Raw genomic sequence first — 24,608 nt, 5'->3', positions numbered from 1 at the left:
TGAGCTAAGTGTTTGAAAGTGGTTCATACAGCCATGATCTCAGGTTGAAGTCACAGAACATCGCAGTTGCAAGGAATCGCAAGGCCTGGCCTGAGACAAGTGGAAACTGACCCTCTGTCCCAAGGATCAGACACACAGCTGGGAAAAACTGTCGTATATTTTCTTCTGCTTTGAGAACGGCTGAACCCATCCACTTCTGACCTTAGAGGAGGGTATAACTGGAGCCAGCTTCAGCCCCTTCTTGCCCTCCTCTTGCCAGACGGGAAAAAAATAAATGGCTGAGGCTTTGACCCTTTTTCTATTTTGAAACCCGATAAAGCCATTTATACTTGCATCACTACCCAAAGCCCTATATTCTCTCGAGGGATAGGTTGAGATCTATTTAGCAGATATAGCACGTATTATACTGTGTGCCAAGTGTCATACCAAGCGCTTTACAAAACTCATTTCATATTTTCCCAAAAATGTCCCACTGCTGCCATTTTATAGAGGAGGAACCGGGACTGAGGCAGTTGGAGAGCTTGAGGAACGTGCTCAAGTTTATGGAAAACAAGTGGCAGAGCCTGGATGTAAGAGAGTCCGAGTCTAACCCAGTGGTTCTCAGACTTGAGTGAGCATGGCCTGGAGGCCTGGTGACACAGACTGCTGGGTCAGCCCCATCACCTTGGATTTGGGGGTTCAGTAGGTTTTGGGTGGTGCCCAGTGACTTGCATTTCTAACAAATTCCTAGGTGCTGCTGGTGCTTCTGGTCCTGAGGCCACACTTGGCAAATCTGTTGCTCCAGCAGCCAAGCTCCTGACTGCCACACCCTGCTACTCCTATCTAGTCAGTATCAGACAGGGCTCTAAGGCCAAACAACTAGGGGCTCTGCTGCTTTTTGGTTTTTGTTCTTTTTTTTATTGGGGAACAGTGTGTTTTCCCAGGATCCATCAGCTCCAAGTCAAGTAGTTGTTTCAATCTAGTTGTGGAGGGTACAACTCAGTGGCCCATGTGGGAATCAAACCAGCAGCCTTGATGTTATGAGCACTGTGCTCTAAGCACCTGAGCTAACTGGGTGCTCCTAGGGACTCTGCTTTTCTTTTTTTTAAAGATTTTTATTGGGGAATTGGGGGATGGGAATAGCGCTGGGGAGTCGGGGGAAGGGGAACAGACAAGTTGCTGTCCTTTTGTTCTTCAGTCCAGTTGTGGAGGACATTGTTTCAGTGGCCCAAGTTGGCACCATCATTGCGCTCTTCCTGGGCGAGGCAGATCAGTTGCCGGCTTCTGGACGGCCGCTCATGCTGGCTGCTGGCCGCTCACGCTGGCTGCTGGCTACACACGGTAGCCCATGGCAACCCACTGCAGCAGGGGCTGCAGCCTACGCCATCGCCGGCGACTTACGGCTGCCCAGCTCCAGGTTGAGCTGTTGTTCAGCATCTCAGCTGCGGAGGGCAGTGTCACTGGCCCTCATATGTGGGATCCGAACCGGGGCCCTGTGGCGTCCCAAGCCAGCGCTTAACCAACGTGCCACTCGGCCGGCCCGGGACTCCGCTTTTATCTACACTGGCTGGCCCTGCTGCTACTCTAACAGGGGCTGCCTCTTTGCCTCTGGGTAGAAACAAACTGTCTTTTAGCAGCGATGGGATGGGGAACATTTGGGAGTGGTAGAGAGTTTGGTGCAGCTGTAGAGGTGGGAACTGGAAAACGGGGTCCCTGGAGCATCTTCCCAGCCCAGAATAACCACCCAGCTTCCAAGGCAATGTATTGTTGGGATGGACTTCCAGTTATCACACTGCATGGAAGCAGGAGCCAAATCCCTCCATAATTATGACCTTTGTCTTCGGTTTTTCCCCAGGCTCTTATGGTTAGATATGTGTAATTTTCTTTTCTACTTGCACTTTGAATTTTCTAAGTTCTACTAATGTCTTTCCATCCCACGTATTTTATGTAAACACATGACAGACGTATAGTCATATCTGATTTGAATCATTATTTGTTTTCTCTCAGCTGATGTCTCTTGACCTGAATTAACTCAATTAGCGTTTGTGGATTTTTCCAGCATTAGAGCTTCCCTTGGTGTTTTATGACAAAAGGCTGTATTGAAAAACAACTTGCTGGACCGTGTTCCCTACTTTCTGAACATACTGTACAGGACAGAATGCAGCTGATAATAGAATTCAGTCTTCCTCCAGCTCATTATTATAATTCTGTACTTTACATGTAAATTATATTTATTAGGAAGCCTGTGTCTTTCTTTTCATGATTTAGACTTCAGGGGTGGGGGTGGGGGGGGGTGGAGAATGGAAGAAAGGAAAAGAGAAAAGACAGGTTATGTGTCTGTTTTTCATAAGCTAGCCCCTTCTGGGAAAGATTAATATTCTGCTATAGCACATAATGTAGTCATCCAGAATAAATTCTGGCATTCTCTACATAGGCCTCCATTTACTTACAAGAATATTCTTTGTGTCACCTCTTACTGTAATCATGCTTTTACAAAACTTTTTAATAACAGGGTATATACTGTGTTCATTCCTCCAAGGGCTTGTTTTCTTGGTTCCATCTTAGAAAACAGTGTAGAGAAATTGACGTTTCTTTTGGTAGTACCTCAGGGTAAAATTTCACGCATTCGCTCACTGTAGGGAAGCAACACATTTTTTTAAACCCACCAGAGGAAATTGCCTCTGCTGGCTTGCATGAAGAAGAGGAACAAAAATGGTTGCCATGTTTTTTATTTTAATAGTCAACTGGTAAGAAATAACCCTATCGTGGCACTCTAAATTTACCAGACCTATATTAAATTTGTGAACCCGTTTGCTCACCGCACTTTATGCAGGATGTGGGAAGACTGAAAGGAAGTTCAAAAAAAGCAGTGGAGGTGGTTAAAGTTATGTAAAACAGTTCGTCTCAAGAAAATATACAGGAAATGGGCTTGTTTCACCTGAGGGAAGTGTTGGATTATGGTCAGATGTATGAGTTTGGTGAGGCATTGGGGTGACTTACTCTGGGGAGTTAGACGTCTCCCCTCCTCACAGAAAGGTTGACAGCCTCGATTTGGGTGTTTGCTGCAGGGGGACAACAGGCTGCACGAGAGATGCCATATACGTACAGTGTGTCAGTTGTCCATGTGACTCGGCAGGAGTTCGGGGTGGGGGGCGCTTCTTTCTAATTGTAAAGGGCACCCAGGTACACTATTGAGATGCTGGTGGCGAGGCCCCTGAGATGACATCACTGCTCTTCCCCACACACTTTGGTACCAGTCTGTGATTTGGGTCTTGCAGGCATCCAGAGTAACTTCAGCTGGACTGAAAGGCCCAAATGAAGAGGAATGTTGGTCGATCCTAAATGGTATCGCTTATTTCCTTTCCATGGTTAACCTCGGAAGGAGTCTCAAACATTCATGAGAGAATGGCGGAATACCTGCAGGCCCTGGGCAGAGCGGAGTGGCCAGGACTCGGTGATGCTCCAACAAAACTGGCCTCAGGCCTCTGGTTAGGGACTGTGACTGTGCTAGGCTGCCCATCATAACTGCTTGTCACTTGGAGTCCCTTGCCCTCTCCTCTTGCTCTTGGAAAGGCACGCTTCCAGAAAATTCTACTTAACTTGTCCTTTCATTTTGCCGATGAGTCAAATTTAAGGTGTGGACTGAAAATTGTAAAAGCAATTGTGTGCATTTTCGCTGCAATTTAAATTGAGAGTTTGTCTAAGGTTGTATGACTCACTTTGACTAGAGTGTGGTGACTATGAATGGAAATTATGTCTTTTCTGTCAGAGGAGTCCAGGAAAGGGAGGCTTGGGGTTATGTGTTTAAGACCCATAAAAACTGTAGTCCATTTTCACATTTGTGTTTATTAATATATTGTGGTGTGATATCTGTTTGTGTGTGAAACTCTCCTAATGCCTGGTCTCAGGAATGCCTAGTGTAATGGACAGTGTGCAAAACTTTTGTTCAAAATTGGCTTGTGTGTCCTTAGGAAAGTTACCTAATATTTTCGAGCCATTCATTGTTTCCTCATCTGTGAAATGGAATAAGTACACTTTCCTCATAGGGCGGCTGTCACAAAGTAAGCAAGATACTATAAAGAAAAATGAAGAACATGGTACCTGACGCAAAGCATTCTTTATCATTGTTCATTTTATTAGCTGATGATACAGCTCACAGTGGAGTTTGTCTCAGAGGAAATGTTCAGGAATCAGGTGTACTGATGCTTTTCTTTCTTTTTTTTCCCAGCCACAGGACGAAGTCTTCAGGCTGGCCGCCTCCCTCTGGAACCTGGGGCTTGAACCAGGTGCCCCCCTATGGATGGGAGATGATGGCGAACCGGGATGGCCGGGACTGCTTCATCAGGTATGTTGAACAGAGGGCGTGAACAGTAAACTTTTTGGCATTTTGGACATCTCTGTTTTGACCCTCTACTCAGGAAAATTAATATACTTAAATTAGGGACTCACAAGCATTTGGAGGCCATCATTCAAGCAGCTAGGTCTCCTGTGCTTTCTGTATCTTGTGACATGAGCTTGCTTCATTCTAGGACAGACGCCATCTTAGAGTGACAATTCCTGGTGGCGTGCAGTAATCCTGGGCCAGAGCAAAAGTGCTCATTAGTAAATCCAAAGCCAGTTGTACTCGTTGTCTGAGGCTACCACTGACGTTTGACAAGGAGGAGTATCATTTAGAATGCTTTCTAGAAACGGCCAAGACAGAAATGTTACTGACTCACCTATAACTAGAAAAATCAGCTTAAAATGAGTATGTGCATTCTGGGTTGTGTCATAAATTTCTCACACTGACGTTAGCTAGGGTTTTGGATTTTTGTGGTGCTTCTTTTGATTGTGGTGTAATATATATATGTAACATAGAATTTACCATTTTAATCATTTTTAGGTGTGCAGTGTGTACAATTCAGTGACATTCATCAGTACATTCACAGTGTTGTGCAACCATCACCACTATCCATTTCCAGAACTTTTTTATCATCCTCAACAGAAACCCTGTCCCCATTAAACACTAACTCTCTATCTCCCCTTCCCCCAGCCCCTGGTAACCTCTATTCTACTTTCTCTCTCCATGAATCTACCTATTTTAGGTACCTCACCTAAGTGCAATTATATGATATTTGTCCTTTTGTATCTGTCTTAATTCCACTTGGCATAATGTCCTCAAGATTCATCCATGTTGTAGGACATATCAGAATTTCATTCCTTTTTAAGGCTGAATAATATTCTGCTGTAGGGATATATACCATATTTGTTTATCCATTCATCTGTCAATGGACAGTTGGGTTGCTTCCACCTTTTGGCTCTTGCGAATAGTGCTGCTGTGAACATTAGTGTACAAGTATCTGTTTTGAGTCCTTGTTTTCCACTTTCTTGGCGATCTACTTACAAGTGGAATTGCTGGATCATATGGTAATCCTGTGTTTACCTTACTGAGGACCCACCAAACCAAACTGTTCTCCACAGCAGCTGCAGTGCTCTGGTGGTTTGCAGTTTGTATGGGAAGAATGCTGATATCACCCTTCTCAAAACAGCAAGGGTCCACCCGCTTTCTTTTCCAACCTAACTGAAATATTCTTAACTAGGAGATATTAGTGACATCGATTTGAAATCAGGGAGCATGGCTTGCCCTGGTCTAACACAACTGAGCAGAGATTGGTGACTGAAGGAAAATAATCTTTCACACCACAGGCTGTATTCTTTGTTTCCGCCAAGCTGACTGTGGACTAATAAGCAAACATAGGATCGTCATGAGGTGGGGGATCATTTTTATAAAAATTAAAATGTCTGCTGTGATTGGGCATCCCAGCACAGCCATGTTAGGATTACTGGAAAGTAGCTAGGTGTACAACTCTCATGAGTGTTGTGGCCAGTTTCCCAGTCTCTGAGCCCAAATCTGTCCCCTCCTTAGAATTACTGTGAAGAGGAGAGGACCCCCTCCTCTTTAAAGTACAGCTGGTTGCTGAGGGGTTTCCCTCCTGGGTCCATCATACTGCTAGAAAGATGATATTTTTGATATCCTATTGTGCCATCTATTTTGTAACATGGTTATGAATTTATGTAATTGACTCAGCTGAGCTGGCCTAGATGCTCTGATTCAAAACAGCAAACATTGCTGCCAAATAAATGTAATTTTCGAAAACCATGAATTATGAATTTTTGAAGTTATATCTCAGACTTTTCCAATTACAATGGGTTTTTGTTTTTCTCCTTTCCTTTTCTTTTCTTCTTGGTTTGATTTGGGTTCCTGTATATTCCTGGCCATTTGATCAATGGATAGAAACCAGGGCCAACCCAGGTGTCAATTTAACATTTACAGTGGCCTGTTGCCAGCTATTAAATTGTGTAAGAGCAAATCAGCAATTTAACAGAGAAATCTGCCCTGATTACTAAACGGCAAATTTTAAAACCAAGGTCACCAGTGTCAGTTTTCCAAATCTGTGGGGTTTTTTTCCTTGAAAAGTAAGTTTCCACAATCCTCTCAGAGACGTTGTTTTAAAATATTAACATTAGATCTTTGGAAAGTGTTTGTTCTCTCTTTGTCACTAATGAGTTTCATAAATAAGGAGAATCATTCTGATTTTTTTATTTTACCTACTGAGGCCTGCCCGTTATAAAGAGATACTCTAATGAGCAGCATTTCTGAGGAGTCTGGGTTTGCAGTATAGAGTATATCTCTACTCATTAGTTTTAGAAGTTAAAAGAACAATTTGAATATTAATCCGTGGTTAGTAATTAGCACCTTTGCATTTAATTTTTCACTCTTTTACATATTCTCTTTGAAAGAGATTAGACGTCTTTTTTTTTAATATTGTCTGAGGATCTAAATGATAACCCACATCAAACCATCATATTTCGATGGAGGAGCAACTACTTCCAAGTGATAGACAAAGCAATGGGAGGAACCGGGCTTTACATGTTCAAAGTTAGAGTATCATCACTAAATCATGAGATAATTCTATCATTATGAGTCTTTCAAAACATGGCCCAGGATAGTTCAAATGTATTGAAATTTCATATTCCCTTTCCCATCCCCAATTATTTAGAGTAGGACTAAGTAACCTATTTTCTATACAGAGTTGTTAGTTCATAAAGTTAAATTTTTTTAATGCCATGTGCACATGTTAAAGTACATTGTATAATATTGTATAGCCTCCAAACTAGTGCTTCTCAACCTTGGCTGAACATTGCAATAGGCTGAGGTGTGGTAAAAATTCTGATGCCTGGGTCACTTAGTCCATTTGGGCTGCTATAATAAAATACCATAGACTGGGTGGCTTAAACAGAAATTTTGTACTCACAGATCTGGAGGCTGAGAAGTCCAAGATCAGGGTGTCAGAATGGTTGGGTTCTTGGTGAGGGCTCTGCTCCTGGCTTGGAGATGGCTGTCTTCTCACTGTATCCTCATATGAGGGGGGTGGAAGAGAGAGAGAGAGAGAGGGAGAGGGAGATCATCTCTCTGTGTTCTTATAAGGATACCAATCCCATCATGAGGGCTCTACTCTTGTGACCTAATCATCTCCCAAAGGCTCTACCTCCAAAATACCATGACACTGGGGATTAGGGCTCTAACATGAGTTTGGAAGGAGCACAAATATTCTGGCCATAGCACTGTGAATGGGGAAAAGCCTAGAAAAGGGAGTTTTCAGGGGCTCCCCAGGTGGTTCTAGTAAACAGCTCTGGTTGCTGCTTTAAAGCACTTTTCTGCGTGTGACCTCATGAATAAGAGATAATTATCCCATTTTCCAGATGATAAAACAGAGGCTCAACAAGCTAATCAAATAGCTCTCCCAAAGTTTGCACATATGTAACCAGTCTCAATGCATAGCTTCTTCAAATATACCAGATCCCCCATTAAGAAAGAGCAACTTTTGTTGGTATTAGAAAAATACGAAATACAGTTTTTTGAGGAACAGAGAGCATTGCTTAAGAAACATGACAGATACAAAAAAAATTTTTTCTCAGGTTTTTTTTTCATTCTTCTTACCAGTTAAGAGAGAGAGAGAGAGAGAGAGAGAGAGAGAGAGAGAGAGAGAGAGAGAGAAAGAAAGAGAGAGCGCGAGAGAGAGCAGAACAGGGAAGGGAAGAGAGATAGATGTGATGAAAGAAACTATGAGGAAATGAAACAGTCTCAGGAAAGAGTGTCCTAGTGAGAAATGGATAAGTGAGGGAGAGATGGATGGAAAGAGAAATGAAGAGAAACAGAGAAAGTGAGGTACTCTGAGATGGTTGTTGTAATAACAGCATCAATAAATAATAGGTGTGGATGCAGGTGGATATAGATATAATGTGGATATGAATATAGATATAGATGAACATAGAATATAGACATTGACATAGATATTGATACAGATATAGATGGATGTAGAATATAGGTATAGATGATATAGATGACATAGACCTAGACATAGATGAGTGATAATGCAACTGGGTGTGCCCAGGAGGCTCTTGGTTTATGGGTATTGTTCTGACATAATTACCGATAACATCTCCATTTGCTCTCAGAGTGCTCTGCTTTGGATAATACAAAATAAGATAACTATTTATATATCACACCACCAAAGTTTAGAAAATTCTTGTAAGACATTAGATTTCATTTCATCTTGACGACTGTCCTCAAAGGTAATTAAGGCACATGGAACAATCTCCTTATTGCAGAAAAAGCTGAGGTTCACGAGGACTGGGTTCTCCACATCCAATGGCTAGTCAGACCAGTGTTCAAGCCCCTCTTCTGACGCGAAGGCCTCGGTCCTTTTGGCTCTGTTGCGGAGTTGAATCCATACTAAATCCCCTGATATTCTATGAGGATCCCCAGCCCCAGAATCACCCAGCTCTGTCCATGTGTGCTCAGCTTGCCCCCACCTGCCCAGGTCGTACCCTCCCCACTCAGCATCCTTAGAAATGGCCTGATCAGCCTGGTGGGTCATGTGCTTCTTTCAGAAGCTCGCCTTGGCCACTCCCAATATCTATCCACCCAATATGTATTGAGCACCCTAAATGCTGAAGATCCCAAGATGAGTAAGACAAGTGCATACCTTCAAGGATCTTAGAGTATCGTGGCAATGATAAGTAAAATAATAGAATGTGCTTTAGATGCAGTGGAAGCCCCCAAGGAGGAATTAATCTAATCTGTTGGAAGCCGGGCTGAGACTGGGCTTGGATACAGGCTGCTACCATGGGCCTACAGAGTGGCAACTATCTTTCTCAACCAAGCAATGTCTCTTTGAACCTCTGTAGACACACATAATATGTGTAATAATGAGAGAACGGGGAGTATTATGTGTTACTTGTTTTTGTTTGTTTTTTTGTTTTTTTTTTAGTTAAATGGAATAAGAACATGCTTGTTCATGGTGGTGGGAAAAGTTAATGCAAAAATAATGCACTTCATTAGTTTGGGGCTTTGGTTTTTGTAGATCGAAGGGAAAATTAAAGCATGAGCAAAATAAGTATTAAAACACTAGCTAGCAAGATAGATGATTATGATGAGGCCCATGGGAGTCTAGGGATAGGAATGGGGGAGGAGGGCGAGGAGGTGGGTGGAGGGAGACTGGAGGGTCATTTCCAAACCACATGCCCTGATTTTCCAAGTTCTAAGTTTTAGAGGTGTTTTCCTTTTTTTAACCTGCTCGTTTTCTGGCCACCGTCACCCTGTGAGTCCACAAAACTAGTAGCGTGTGTGTATTGGACAAGACACCCTGTTCTATTATTCTACCAGCAATCTCCATGGTGTGTAATTAAACAGGGTCACTAACTTCGTAATGCAGAATTCAATTCTGAAACCTGACTAGTGGAGATTAGTAATGAGATGTGGAAACTTCCACTTTGTTCTCCAGTATGGACTTAGCCCAACTCGGGAGAAGTTTGGCCATTCTGATCTGCCAGTCAATTCAGTAGTCAATGTGAAATGTATTTGTGGCTCATCCATCCCCAGAAAAGAATAACCTGAAAAAATACAAGCAGTTGGTGTGTCCCACCCCCGTTTCTTATTAACCACAACAGAAGACAGTGAAGTCAATGTGCCAGGATTCTGTCATCATGGAAATTAGAGATGGCAAACCTTACCTCATCCTTACTTGTGAGCCTCAAAGTATCTTTTTTAGGTTTTTACCTAGCCTAGTTCAAGTGTCCCAAAGAAGGAAGAAGCAATTGAGGATCTTCACACATTATTTGGGAGTCCGAGGGAGTTCAGTATTTTTTTCTTGATTTCTGCCCCATGATTTTATAAGAAAGTCTCACTGTTAGTCTGTGCATGAGCCCCTTAATATGTTACCCTGTGCTGATTGCCCATCACCTCCTCCTTCTCTGAAAATGTTTTAAAAAGTCAAGAAGAGTTAAGATGTAAAGTTGGATGTGGCTATTGTGGTTGCACGCATTACCCCTGTAGTATTTTCAGATGCGAAGCAGACATGAACTTCCTACTTTCTCAAGCCTGCATTTTAATGCACCTCCAACAAACGACAAATGAATCTGAGACAGTACACGAGTTGTTACCTTTGTTTCTGGCCATAAAACGCAGAAGGTCTTTGTGAAAAGTACAAGTTGTGCCAATAAAGGAACTAAGAGAGATCTCTTTGAGGCGGGTTGCTCTGTTATTTTGTGAGGTTTTAAATATCCAGAGTGAAGAATTGGCCTTCTATAAGAGAAGAAGCAGCTTACCTCAGTTTTTGATGAAGAATTCTTAAATAAAATATATCACTTCCAAGTGTACACAATGAATTCTGCATAAAAATGCAAATAACTGCCTCGTGGCAAGAGCACATGCCATTTAGTTAAACAAGTTCCTTAGGATCCAAGCATCCAGTCAAGGGAAGGAAGGTATGTTATAATTTTGGGATTGGAGGAACAAAGCAAACGTGATAGTGTCATTACATGAAATGAAGGGTAATTATGTCGTGTCAACGTGAAAGCTCCCAGGCTGAACACTGGAAGCTGTTTATTCCCTTTGTTGGAGCAGATTTATTTTTCTATCGAATCTGACAAAGCACCTATCCGCTGAGTTAATAATCTGTGCTCCCAGCGGGAAGGGAAGTGTGCAGAGTTGATGGAAGGACTTTTAACAGGAAGGCTCAGAAATGACACTATCATTCCAGATCTAACTGGGCATGCGGCACAAAGAGCTGTGCTAGGCAGACTTCTCCCATATCGGGCTGTTTCATTTCCCCTGTGCATTTGTTCTCAAAACTTTGCTGGCTCTCTTCATCTGGCCATCACCATAGGACGAGTCCCTGAAACACTTGGCTTACTTCCGGCAGGCCCATGTCTCTGAAGGGACTGTAATTATCTGAAGTTCCTTGGGCCACTTGGCAACAGGGTTGGGACATCGTTTGGACAGATCTGTGGACAGCAGGTCAGCTGCTGCCTGGGGTGGCCCTTTCTTCTCCTGAGCTTTTATGGAGCCCCTAGGGATGGACGTGAAGTGGGTCACAAAGTCCGTTTGGAATCACAGGGACAGCCAACCTGTGCAAAGGCAAAGCACCTGGTTGACCAGGTTTCCATCACAGCCTGTAATTGAAATGCTAGCTTGGGGCTGCCTACCACCCCTTGGTTCTTTTGACTGGCCTTTGGATCTGTCCTTTATGGATTGAGCCAACCCTTGCAGAGAGGAATTTTGATGTCATTGCCTGAAGCTGGGGGACATAGGCAGGAGATTCTGGCCTGTGCCAAGCACCAAGTGGGGAGTGAGGGTGTTGCTGCCAAGGAAATTGGCTGAACTTAAGAGGACATGGAATCACTTTTGTGGCAGGTGTCTTTTCATTATTGTCTGCACTCCTGCAAGAGGCAGAGAGGAGGGCTGGTGACAGAGGGCCTTATTTGGTCCATCAGGGGGTGGGAAACAGCAGTTTCCTGCCAAGCCCTTGTCCTCTAGCTCCTCTCAAAGCTTGAGTAAACCACGCTACCAATGGCCAGTTTCTGGGGAAGACCCTCTTCTGCTGCAAGGATGAGGAGAGACGGCAGTACTTTCCGTGTCAGTGCCCTCCGACCAGTCCGAGTCAAGGGGAGCCATGTCACGTAGTTGTGACATGGAGTGTGCCACTCAATTGCTCCTGGATCACAGGTTTGGTGATAGCACTTCAAGTTGGGAAGGCCATGGGAGACTCTCAAAGAAAGCTGGGTTCTTTGGGGGGTTTTTTTTAGTTGTTGTTGTTTTTTTTTATGTATTAGTTTCGGGTGTACAAAACAATGTACTAGTTAGACATTTCACCCCTCACAAAGTGATAACCCCCTCCCTCAAGCTACTACTTCTCTGACATCATATACAGCTGTTACCATTCCATTGACTCTATTCCCTGTGCTGTACTCCACCTCCTATGACTATATATATTAAATTATAGTTGGCATTCAGTATTACTCAGCTTCAGCTTCAGGTGTACAGCACAGTGGTCAGGCATCAACACCATCCATGAAATGGTCTCCCTAATAAGACGTGTGCCCACCTGACTCTCTACAAAAATCTTTACGACATTATTGATTATATTCCCCAAATTGTCTTCTGTATTCCCATGGCAATATTGTGACTACCAATTTGTGCTTTCTAATCCCCTCACCTTCTCCCTCATCCCCACCCCCCTCTCCCATCTAGCAACCATCAGTTTTTCCTCTATATCGCTGAGACTGTTTCTATTAAGTTTGCTCATTTATTCAGTTCTTATGATTCCACATATAAGTGAGATCATAAAAGAAGGCTGTTTTGATCTTTAAGGATGCTGCTGAGTATTGTGATCAGCTAGATCATTTTTGGGGCCCATTGCAAAATGAAAATGCAGGCCCTTGTTCTAAAAACAGGAGGAAAGTGCTGATAAAGGTTACTATTGGGCTGTCAGAAAAGTCATGACATATTTTTTCTATGTTTTTGTGTTGCAAAAATGTGTCATGACTTTTCCGACAACCCAATAAATTGGAAAGGTTTTCTCTTCTGTCGTCTGTCAACATGTCACTGTCTTTTATTTGCTATTCGATGTCGTTCTAAGTAAAGAAAAGCTAGAATTTTAAACTATTAGCATAAATTGTACCGATCATCCATATATTATGCACTGTGAGTTTTAGATGCAAATGTAAGAGCATTTAACTTGTGTGAGGAATCACTGAAATGCCACCATTGTATTTGGAACTTATGTATGTATATGTATTCCATTCTAACCAGAGAAGTGGAAAAGCTGCACGAAACTGTCTGAATAGTTTTTACTTCTACAACACTCCCTACTTTGGGCTTGTTGATAAGGAAGAACTGAAAGGAGGAGGAATTATGGCTTGCCCTATCTTCCCCCTTTCTTCTCTGTCATCACTTTCATTGGAAGTGGGTAGCCAATCCTGGAAAGCAACATGAGTAAGAAAAGGATGTGACATTCTTGTGTCCTAGAAGGCCATGTTTGTTAAACACTAATTAGCCCTCAGCCCTTACCTCCCAACCTCACCTCTTGGAATTTTCTAAATCATTTCTTTTGTGGCTTCTCGATGAAGACTCAGCAAAGAGGAAAGATTGCCTCTAGCTATTGACTCCCTCAGACACCAATCTCCCTGCCTTCTCAAGGAGGGGTTTTCTCACCAAACGATAGACATTCTTCTCCCCCTGCCCCAGCCCTTAATTCTCTAGGCCAGGTCAACAACCTTTTTTCTGTAAACAGTCATATAGTAAATATTGTAGGCTGTGGAGCCAATGTGGACTCTGTTGGAATTTAACACAATGCAACTCTGCCATTGTAGTGCGAAAGCAGCCATCGGGAGCATGTTAACAAGTGGACATGGTCGTGTTTCAATAAAATTTTATTTAAAAACAAACAGACTGGGGCGATTTGGCCCGTGGGCTGTAAGAGTTTGCCAAGCCTTAGAGCATCATGCATTTTATCCCATTCTCATATTTTTAATTCACTAACTGATAATTTTTCAAAACCCTCCCATGAAATGGGGAGCTGCCATTTATTTTATATATATAAAAAAAACCGGGGCAAACAAACGTTGGTAAAGTGACTTTTCTGAGCTTGCACTATGAGTCATGCAGGGAGCTAAAAATGGACTTCAGAGCCCTCTTTTCTCCGACTTGTTGCCAAAAAGCTCTATATGATGTATTTATTGTTGGCAAACAGTTCTTGCACAGCTCTGACATCCATGACCTACCTCTAAAGAATGTTCTAGGAATGATATTGTCAAAATCCACCAGAGAAGTAGGACTTTTAATATGGGGGTGTCATGACTCCTTCCTTCCATGTGGTGGGTGCTGAGGGAGAGGCGTTTGGCTGATCACAGGATTTGTAGCTGCTCCCCACCTCCCAACTAGCACCTTGGTTGGGAGAGGGATGGAGGGACAGGAATGATAGCAACACGAAGCTCAGTCACATGGAATGCCTAATGCAAGAGCAAATAATTATTGAGGAGGTGGAAATTACACAGCAACTTGCTCTTGCTAATGGTCTACAGAGAAACTTTCGTACTCTCAAAGAGTTAATTGTCCATAGTGTTTTGAAGAAATTCTGCTCATTATCCTTGTGGAATTTCATAAAGCTCCTGTGTAAAAGTCCCCAGTTCATTTCTGGTGATGTTCTGTTCTAGGCTGTTCTCTTGGCTTCCCTGACACCACCCCCTTCTTTTGCTTCCAACTCGCTGGAAGGTCTTTCTCACGTCTCCTCAACTGGCTCTTCTTTTGTAGATCAACATTTAAACTTCAGTGTCCCACATTATCAAGCATACATTTCTACTTAGAATACACACACACACACACACACACACAGAAAACATGATTCATGAATTTAAATGTGATGATAGATACCAATTGGTTTTGGTCCACAAATTGAGTTGGTTTACCCTGCCATGCTCACCTTAAACAAATGAGTGTGGCTGTGTTCCAATAAAACTTTACAGACACTGAAACTTGAATTTCATATAATTTTCATGTATCACAAAATATTATACTTATTTTGACTTTTTTTTTTCAAAATCATCTTAGCTCACAGATGGCTGGTAGGATTTGGCCCAAAGGCTGTGGTTTGCAGGCCCTGTTCAAGATAATCTCTTGAAATACCTTTTAAAGCTCAGTGATTATTTTTCTTTGTAATTTTACCTGGATAGCCTTCATTCCTCCTTTCTGTAACACCTGTAATGAGATGACCCTGAGCTCAAAAATCCTCAACCTGTCTTGAAACAACACATTTGTTTCTGACTTTGAACGTGGAAATTGGAAGGTCGTGCAATCTCTTTTCCTTTTCCCTTGTGCACTGAATTGTCATAATTCCTTGGTTGCCATAGAATACTTGGGGAATACAGGACAGTATACTGTTAAATATTAAAGATAACGACTCTTATTGTTCCTCTCCCTATTATTGGAAATTGAAGGCATGCCTTCAAATCTGCAGGTATGACTTAGAGTTAAGTTGAAACTCTGTCATGTTGCTAAGCAATTGTTCTCCTATTTTTGTTCACTTTCAGCAGTGTCTTTTTTTCTAGCTTAAATATTTAGTAGAGTAGAACGGTCTTCAGAATGATATATTTCTTCAAGTCTTTATTTTCCAGTCATTGGTCAGAGTACTAGTCTGTAAATGATTGAAGTAAGTATTCAAAATGTGGGTTTAAAGATCTTCCCAGGATCAGTAGGTGACCCTGGGAAGAGAGGGATGAGAGAGCCCTGAACAACTGGGAGGGAAGGAAGGATAAAGTCAAGGAAGCTTTGACACTCCTACAGGAAGAGGATTTGGCTGGACCTCCAGAGGAAGATAAAAAGAGAACAGGCTTGGGGAAAAGGAGAATTCACTGGAACAGCATGGGCTTGAAGGAGGTCAATGATCTGTTTTAAAACTAAAATGGGCAACTGTGGAATGATTTGGCCAAACATATTTTGGCAGCCTGTGTATTGTAGTGCAATTACCTTTAGTGCATATAATAACTTTTTTGTGTGCACTGTTTGTTTATGACCCACCTATCTCCCCACCACCACCAAAAAAAATGTCTAAGCCTCAATTAGCCTGTGGGCTCTTGTGTCTGCTGGGGCCAGTGGCATCCTTGTGCTATGTTTCAAGGGTTGCAGGGCTCTGTGAGAGGGCTAGATTTCAACCCTCATGTAGCTCCTGTTCTGAGGTGGTTCATGATCAAAGACACCTGATTTGGTGGCAGTGCAGTTGAATAGCTATTCCCTACATGGAATTTCTAAACAGAGTCAAAGAGCCATTTAGGGGACCAGGCTAGGAAGCACCAGGTGGAATGCACCTGCATTGATACCAATACATGTATCAAAGAGAGGACTGACTTGTCTAGTTCATCACAAATCTAAATTGTCCTAATAGTGACAGATTACAATGATAAACTCTAGGATTTTGTTATAGGAATTGCTTTAATGGCAAGATTTCCAAATGCCTAGTGTACAGGTCCCCCCTTTTATGGTCTCTCGGGACACCATTGTGAGGCACACTCAAGGTTAAGGGAGGAGGTTTAGCTTTGGTCCTTTTTCGGAATGGTTCCATGATGCTGTTGTTGTATGTGTTTTTTCCAGGGACTTTGTTGTTGTTGTTTTTTTCTTTTCCTTTCTCTTGCTTTCTAAATTGGAGGACTATCATGTGGCAAACTGTCTACTGACCTAGCTTTGGGCTTAAATATGCCTTCTAATAGCAGCCCCTTCCCCAAATATCTTACTGCCTGATTCCCTTTTAATGTATAGTTTATAATCTGATGACTGGAAAACTAGCTGACTGGGGTTATTAGAATTATGTGTAAGATAAAAGTTAATAGGCTTTCAGGAAGGGCCTCGTGGGCTCTCATGTAACAGATGAACCTGAGGTTTATTACTCAGGCTCCTTGAGCTGCTCAAACAATGTTTTGGTTTAGATTACCGATGTTCTTGCCAACGCTTGATTGTGGTGTTCCATATAGATGCATTTATAGGAAAGTGACTTCCACATTATGTTATGGTGGAGGGTTTTTATTACCTGTGGAATAAAAGCTGAAGTGCAGGGAAGTCTGGTGTTTATGAGTGTGAGCTCTGGAGCTGTGCTGCCTTGGGTCTGTATCTCTTCCCAGTCACATGATGGTGGGCAAGGTGCCCGACCTCTCTGTGCCTTCTTTTACTCATCTGTCAAATGGGCACAATAGTAGCACCTACTCCATTGAGTTGTAAATTGGTTAAATGACTTCACGTGAAGTGTTAAGAAGAGGAAGTATTCTAGTATTAATTTAATTATTATTATTATTATTATTATTATTATTATTATTATGAAGAAGAAGAAAAGGAGGAGGACAAATAAGGAAGCATGCTCTCCAAATAGACTTCAAGTTCAATGTCATCAGTGGGACTGGTTTATTGAAACAAATATGTACTTTCCTGCCCTGACACCTGTTGCTTTGAACTATACAAAGTTGTAGGTATAGCATTGTATTTGTCAGGGTTATTAGTCAGGCTTCTACAGAGAAACAGAACCAATAGGATATACAGAGAGGTTTATTATGAGGGATTGGCTCACATGATTATGGAGGCTGAAAAGTGCCGGGATCTGCTGTCTGCAAACTGGAGACTCAGGGAAGCCAGTGATATAGTTTTAGTCCAAGCTCAAAAGCCTGAGGACCAGGAGAGCCAGTGGTGTACGTACCAGTCGGAGTCTGAAAGCCCAAGAAGCAGGAGCACCAGTGTCCAAGGGCAGGGGAAGAGCTGGGTGTTCCAGCTCAGGTGGAGAGAGCGCACGCACCCTTTTTCCTCCTGTTTGCTCTATGCATTCCCCGAATGGAATGGAGGATGCCCACCTGCATTGGTGAGGGTGACTTTCTTTACTGAGTCAACCAATTCAAATGCTAATCTCTTCTGGAAACCCCTTCACAGACACACCCAAAAATAATGTTCTACCAGCTATCCAGGCATCCCTTAGCCCAGTCAAGTTGACACAGAATGAACAGAGTTGAGGGGAGAAATGGACAGCAATGCATGATTGTAGGGAAACACAGAACCTGCCAAGACAACCATGAAGAAGTAGAAAATCTGAACAGACCAATAATGAGTAAGGAGATTGAAGCAGTAGAAAAGCTCAGGACCAGGTGGCTTCTTTGGTGAATTCTTCCAAATATTTAAAGAATTAAGGCCAATCCTTCTCAAACGCTTTGGAAAATTGAAGAGGAGGGAACATTTCCAAACTCAGTGTACAGGACCATCTATACTCTCATACCGAAGGCAGATAAGAATACTACAAGAAAACAAAAGTATAGGCCAATATCCATGATGAATATAGATGCAAAAATCCTCAACAAAATAGTAGCAAATCTAATTCAACAGCACAGCAGATAACAAAATCAATATACAAAAATCAGTTGCAGTTCTATACACTAACAATGAGCTATCTGATAAAGAAATTATGAATACAATCACATTTACAATAGCATCAAAAGGAATGAAATACTTAGGAATAAATTCAACCAAAGAGGTAACAAATCTGTATAGTATAAACTATAAGACATTGATTAAAGAATTTGAAGAAAACACAAATAAATAAAAAGCTATCCCTTGTTCATGAAATGGAAGAATTCACATAGTTAAAATGTCTGTACTACCCAAAGCAATCTACAGATTCAATGCAATCCCTATCAAAATTCCAATGACATTTTTCACAGAAAGAGGAAAAAACAGTTGTGTGGCTGTCACTGCAATCTAATTTTACTACATTTTTATCACTCCCAAAATAATTTTATGTTCTTTTGCAGTCATTCCCTGGTCTCAACCCCCAACCCCAGGCATCTACTAATCTGCTTTCTGTTTCTATGGATTTGCTTATTCTGGATGTATCACATAAATGGAATCATGCAGAATATGATCTATTGTGACTGGCTTCCTTCATTTAGCATAATGTTTCCAAGTTTTATATTGCAGCATGTGTCAATACTTCATTCCTTTCTGTGGCTGAATACCGTTCCATTTTATGGATAGAGCACATTTTGTTTATCTGTTCATCAGATTATGGACATTTGAGTTGTTTCCACTGCTTGAACATTTATGTAAAACATTTGCACATGAACATGATTTTATTTCTCTTGGATAAATACCTAGGAGTGGAATTGCTGGTTCATATGGTAACTCTGTGTTTAACTTTTCAAGAAACCACACACTGTTTCCGATTTTATGTCCCCACCAGCAATGCATGAGTGCTCCAGTTTCTCCACATTCTCACCAACACTCGTGATTTTCTGCCTTTTGATTCTAGCCATCCTAGTGAGTATGAAGTGCTATCTCATTGTGGTTTTGATTTGCCTTTCCCTGATGGCTAACGATATTGATGGTCTTTCAATATGCTTATTGACCATTTGCATATCTTCTCTGGAGAAATAGCTATTCAAATCTTTTGCCCATTTTGAAATGGGGCCATTTAGCTTATTAATACGTTGTAAGCGTTCTTTATACCTTCTGGATAAAACATCTCTTTTTATGTCCTGAAACATTTTGTAATGTTTTCTCAGCCTGAGAGTGCTACAGGGGAGGTAATTTAAAGTTTGAGGGCTTGTGAGGTGCCTCCTTGTAGAAGCAGCAGTGATTAGCAGTTCCCACGAGCATATAGCCCCCTGCAGGCTCGCCTGGTGGGTTGGTTCCCTTGATGTGACCAGTTCATCAAAGTGTACTTCGTCTGTGTCAGTCTCCCAGCAGCAAGAGCTGGGTCTGACATTAGCCATCACCTGACCTGAAGTTTCATTTTAAGCACCTTTGGTCCTAATGTTTGCTCCTGAAATCTAGAGCAGCCAGAGTGATTGACAGGAGCCTATAATGAGATGCCTTTTTAGTGTATTATTCTTAACACATGCACACGTTTGCCTCTTCATTCACAAAGAGCCCCTTGGGGCAAGCGGCATGGTTAGAAGTTTTGTGGAGGAGTGCAGAAACTGCTGATTCAATGGAAGTCCGCTTCTGAAGGGCTTGAGAGTAATCCTAATGTCAGTTCCACTTATCATGTGTCTCCCCCTGGTCCTTTTTCCTTTGCCCTCCAGTGCCATCCTTCATAACACACTCTCTAAATCTTCCTCCTGTGTGAGCAACAGCCATCTGGTGGTCAAATGAGCATTAAAAGTGTCTTTGACAGCATTGTGGAAATTGTAACTCATGAGGCACTTTGTGTTTTTAAGAGAGGTAATTGATGGGTGGCAACAGAAAGGTTTTAAATTTCCAGGAGGGTGCCGGCCAAGTGGCATGTTGGTTGGGAGTTGGCTTGGGACGCCGGCTCTGAGCAGCAGGGCCCTGGTTCGGATCGCACATGAGGGCCAGTGACACTGCGCCCTCTACAGCTAAGATGATGAACAACATCTCGACCTGGAGCTGGGCTGCCATGAGTCACCAGCGACAGTGTAGGCTGCAGTGAAGCTGCAGTGGGCTGCCGTGAGCTACCGTGAGTGGCTGGCAGCCGGAGAGTGACTGCCTCACCCAGGAAGAGTGCAATGATAATACCAACATGGGCCAGTGAAGCGACGTCCTCCACAACTAGACTGAAGAACAAAAGGACAGCAATTTGTCTGTTCTCCTCCCCCAATTCCCCAATAAAATCTTAAAAAAAAAATTTCCACTAGGAAGTTATCATATGAGAAAACAGTCTGATTTCCCATTAAGCCAAAAAGATTTCTCATGCTTAAAAAAACATTATTGTCTTATACATCCGCATACATATCATTGAGAGGAATTATTCACAGGTGGCACTTGATAAACTTTTTTATCTTTCACAACACATTTGGTTGTAAATGCCGTTCCTGAAATTCCTAGGAGTGTCAGTCCCAGAATTAGAAGTCAAAAACTAAGAAAGAATGCTTTTTCTTATCTATAGTTTGTCTTCATCTGCTACATTCACTCAATGTCATGTGTTACTGTATAACCAAGATCAAATTTTAGAAAGCTGGGAAAAAAATAGTCAAGCAATCCCTAAAGAAAATAATGGCCTTAGTTGATCATTTTGTCTTTTAAATTGTAAATGTATAATCAGTACATCTCTTGGGATAAATATTGGTTGAGTAACTACGATGGTCCCACATACCTCATGGTGCTTAATTAAAGCTTTTGCTGATTTTTCGCTTGCTGGAAAATGACATGCTAGTGGCATCTTTCTGGCTGAGTCCTCCCCTGGAGAACTCAGTCAAGGTGTTTCCACTTATGTTGCCTTGTATTTAGCCTCATTTCCTCCTATGTTAATTTGCATTTCTGTTCATTTTATTGGCACTGCCTGCTTCTGTTACCGTAAATGAGCCTTGTTAATCCTTTGGGCTTAGGGCTTGCAATATTAATTGGCCCTTACCCAACATCAGAGATCTGTGTTACAGTTTGTTTTTTTGCCGTTGTTCTTTGTGAAGCACAAGCAAATCACCATGCCCTTGGAATCTGGGTGTTTTTTTAATTGTCGGTTGCCTGGTTGATTTTGCTTTGCATTTCTTTTTTTTTTAATTAAAATTTATTGGGGTGACAATGGCTAGTAAAACTACATAGGTTTCAAGTGTACAATTCTGTAATACTTCATCTATATATCACACTGTGTACTCACCACCCAGAGTCAGTTCTCCTTGCATCACCACATATTTGACCCCCTTTACCCTCTTCTATCACCCCTCTCCCCCATTACCCTCTGGTCACCACTAAACTATTGTCTGTGTCTATGAGTTTTTGTTTCTTTATTTGTTTGTGTTGTTCCTTTGTTGCTTTCAGTTTTATATACCACATATCAGTGAAATCATATGATTCTCTACTTTCTGTCTGACTATTTTGCTGAGTATAATAATCTCAGGATCCATCCATATTGTCTCAAATGGCACTATTTCATCTTTTCTTATGGCAGAATAGTATTCCATTGTGTATATGTACCATGTCTTCTTTATCCAATCATCTATTGAGGGACACTTTGGTTGTTTCTATGTCTTGGTCACCATAAATAAGCTGCAATGAACATCAGAAGGCAGTGTGCAGGTTCCTCAAAGAATTAAGAATAGAATTACCATATGACACAGAAACCTCTCTCCTGGGTATAAAACTAAAAAATCTGAAAACATTTATCCGTAAAGATATAATATATGCTTTGCATTTCTGAGACCTCTGCCACTCAAGATCAATATCCTTCTCCCATTTTAACCATCTTCTGTATGGCAGTCAGATGTAGGTAAAAGTCTAATTTGCATTGGGTCAATATACCTGAAATAACCAGGCAAAGGTGAGTTCCTAACTCTCTGGACCTCGGTGACCACACTGCATGTGCTGTATTCATTTATTCTACTAGGAAAACTTTCTTTCAGAACTGAGATGCCACATTTGGAATTTTTTTCCTAAGGTGTTAGATGACACTTCTCAAATTTTCATTCCAACAAAATTTTGAAGCGTAAGAAATCTCTTTGGCTTAGTGGGGAAATTGAAATGTTTTCTCATATTATAACTTCTGACATTTTTAAACCTTTTTGTTGTTACCCATCGACCTATCAATCAATAGCAGTTCATTGGGCAATTGCCATATGCCAAATGATGTGTCAGCTACCTCAAGAAATGGGAAAAAATTACAAAATGTTGCCCTGTTTTCAAGGAGCTTAAATTTGTTCATCTATTCAAGTATTTATTTGTTCAGCTTCTGTTTACTAAATATCTGGTGTGTCCCAGACAGATAATCTAGTTGAGGGAAAGTAAGCATAACAAGTATATCTAAGGGCCATGCAGTTGGAGATCTGAGATTAGACAAAACCTCTAGGAGGAAGTATCTGGCAGAGCGAAGACATCTCACCTCCTTTCCAGGAGTCATTCTTCTGGTGGCTTCTTTCACTTCTGATGTGATTGCAAAGCCTCCATGACCTCACCCAGCCTGCTTTGTGCTCCTCACATTAGAAACACTCGTCAGGGTGAGAAGAAAGATAGCAGCGTCATTAAGTGGAAGACTCCTCTTTAATGTATCTTAGTCTTTGTTCCAAAGGGGTATTCTTTACAGCATGGATGTACGGAGTATAAAAACACAGTATCAGGAGTCCTTAAATAAACCTCACCTTGAAAAGACTCTTGTTCATACTCATGTTTAACGCAGCATTCAGGATCATCCATAACTATTCTTAAATCATTATTATTATGAACACACCCAGGTGGGTTCTCCATCGTGTTAGTTACCTATTGGTGCAATAGCGAGTTACCCCAAGACTTAGTGGCTTAGAACAACATATTTATTATCTCACAGTTCCTGTGCGTCAGGAATTTGGACATGACTAAAGTAGTTCCTCTGCCCCAGAGTGTCTCACATCACTGCTATCAAAGGGTTGGGTGGAGCTGGGGGGTCTCATTTGAAAGTTGGACTGGGGAAGGCTTCAGTTCCTGCAGGTTTGATGCACTGAGGGTCTCAGGCTGTTGGCCTGAAACTGCCTTCATTTCCTTGCCATGTGGGTCTCCCTAGCAGAGCTGCTCACTACATCGACACATGCAATCCAAGAAGGCCATAGAGACAGTCTGCTAGCAAGATGGAAATCAAAATTGTATAACCTAATCACAAAAGTAATGTCTTCTCAATGTTGCCATATTCTATTAGTTAGAAACAAGTTGCTCAAATTGAGGAGATTACACAAGGCAATGAGTACCAGGCGGGTATCATCAGGGGCCATCTTAGAAGCTGGATGTGTAATTATTTTATTCAGCAAAATGTGTCAGTCATCCAACATGTTGACACGAGTGTGCAACTTTGATAATAAGTGATCCTTGTCCTGAAGGTGCTCACAATCAGCTTGGGAACTTGAGCACATCAGCCTCGAACTCTAATTTAACATGGACAATCTTATAGTAGTGTCAGATTCAAAACCCATTGAGTATATGGAAAAAAGCGATGTCTTTGCTCATGATGGAATACCCACTGAGAATGCCATTTTCTCTCACAGTTAAAAATAAATATAATGCCACTTCTGCTGTGGAACTTTCTCTGGCACTCCTTTTATCCCCAACAAAATTCCCAGAAGAGGTGACATTTGAAATGGTTCTTAACAAATGGAGTAAGTAGGAATGGCTTTCTAAGTGTAAAACAGAGCACAATGAAAGGCCTTGAGATACGATGGAGTGTGTCACATTCCAGGAGCAGTGGAACTACAATATAGGTAGAATGTTGGTGATGTCACCTGGGATGGGGAATTGTTATGGCAGGAAACGAGTCAAGAAAGATGTATTGGGCTCATATTATGAAAAGGAACTTGAATGCTATACTGCAGAGCTTGAGCTTTACCATCTAGGAAGCAGAGGGCCCCTGAAGGTTTCTAATTAGTAGAATAATGTGGTGAAATTCATGTATTTGAAAGGAACTGTGGAAGCAGGATAGAGAATTTGCTGGAGAAGCTAGATAGGAAGCTAAGATAATATTCCAAGGAGTGTTGACAATGATGAAAAATTAAATACTGGAAAAAGAAGGCCCTGGAGATGGAAAGTTCAAAATCAGGAGAAGATTTGGGGCAGGAATTGACAGGATTATCAGATTCAGGCAAGAGTTATGAGAGATGAGGGAGGGATATGGCAGAGCCAAGGATTTCTCTGGAATTTTTATCTCAAGAGAATAACAGCTTATTAAAAGAGGGAGCATATCTTACTGAACTTCAGAATCTCAGTATTTTAAGGTGCCTGGTACTTGATGGTTGGCACTCGATGTGTTGGCAGGTGAGTGGATGGATGGATGGGTGGATGGATGGATGGATGGATGGATGGATGGATGGAT

The 24,608-nt window shown here is 41.8% G+C and overlaps 1 protein-coding gene across 7 annotated transcripts in view; it reads left to right on the top strand.

The window, feature by feature from the left end:
• The window catches only part of FRMPD4 (FERM and PDZ domain containing 4), a 748,742-nt gene that overhangs the window by 551,426 nt on the left and 172,708 nt on the right, over positions 1-24,608 (top strand). For all 7 annotated transcript variants that reach the window (XM_019651209.1, XM_019651211.1, XM_019651210.1 and 4 more), the window contains one exon: positions 4,208-4,324. In XM_019651209.1, coding sequence (XP_019506754.1) covers positions 4,208-4,324 — 117 coding nt within the window. The remainder of the gene's footprint in view (positions 1-4,207; positions 4,325-24,608) is intronic.

Source organism: Hipposideros armiger, unplaced genomic scaffold, assembly GCF_001890085.2.
Source record: "Hipposideros armiger isolate ML-2016 unplaced genomic scaffold, ASM189008v1 scaffold_155, whole genome shotgun sequence".
Lineage (NCBI taxonomy): Eukaryota > Metazoa > Chordata > Mammalia > Chiroptera > Hipposideridae > Hipposideros > Hipposideros armiger.
This window is presented reverse-complemented; position numbering and strand designations above follow the sequence as displayed.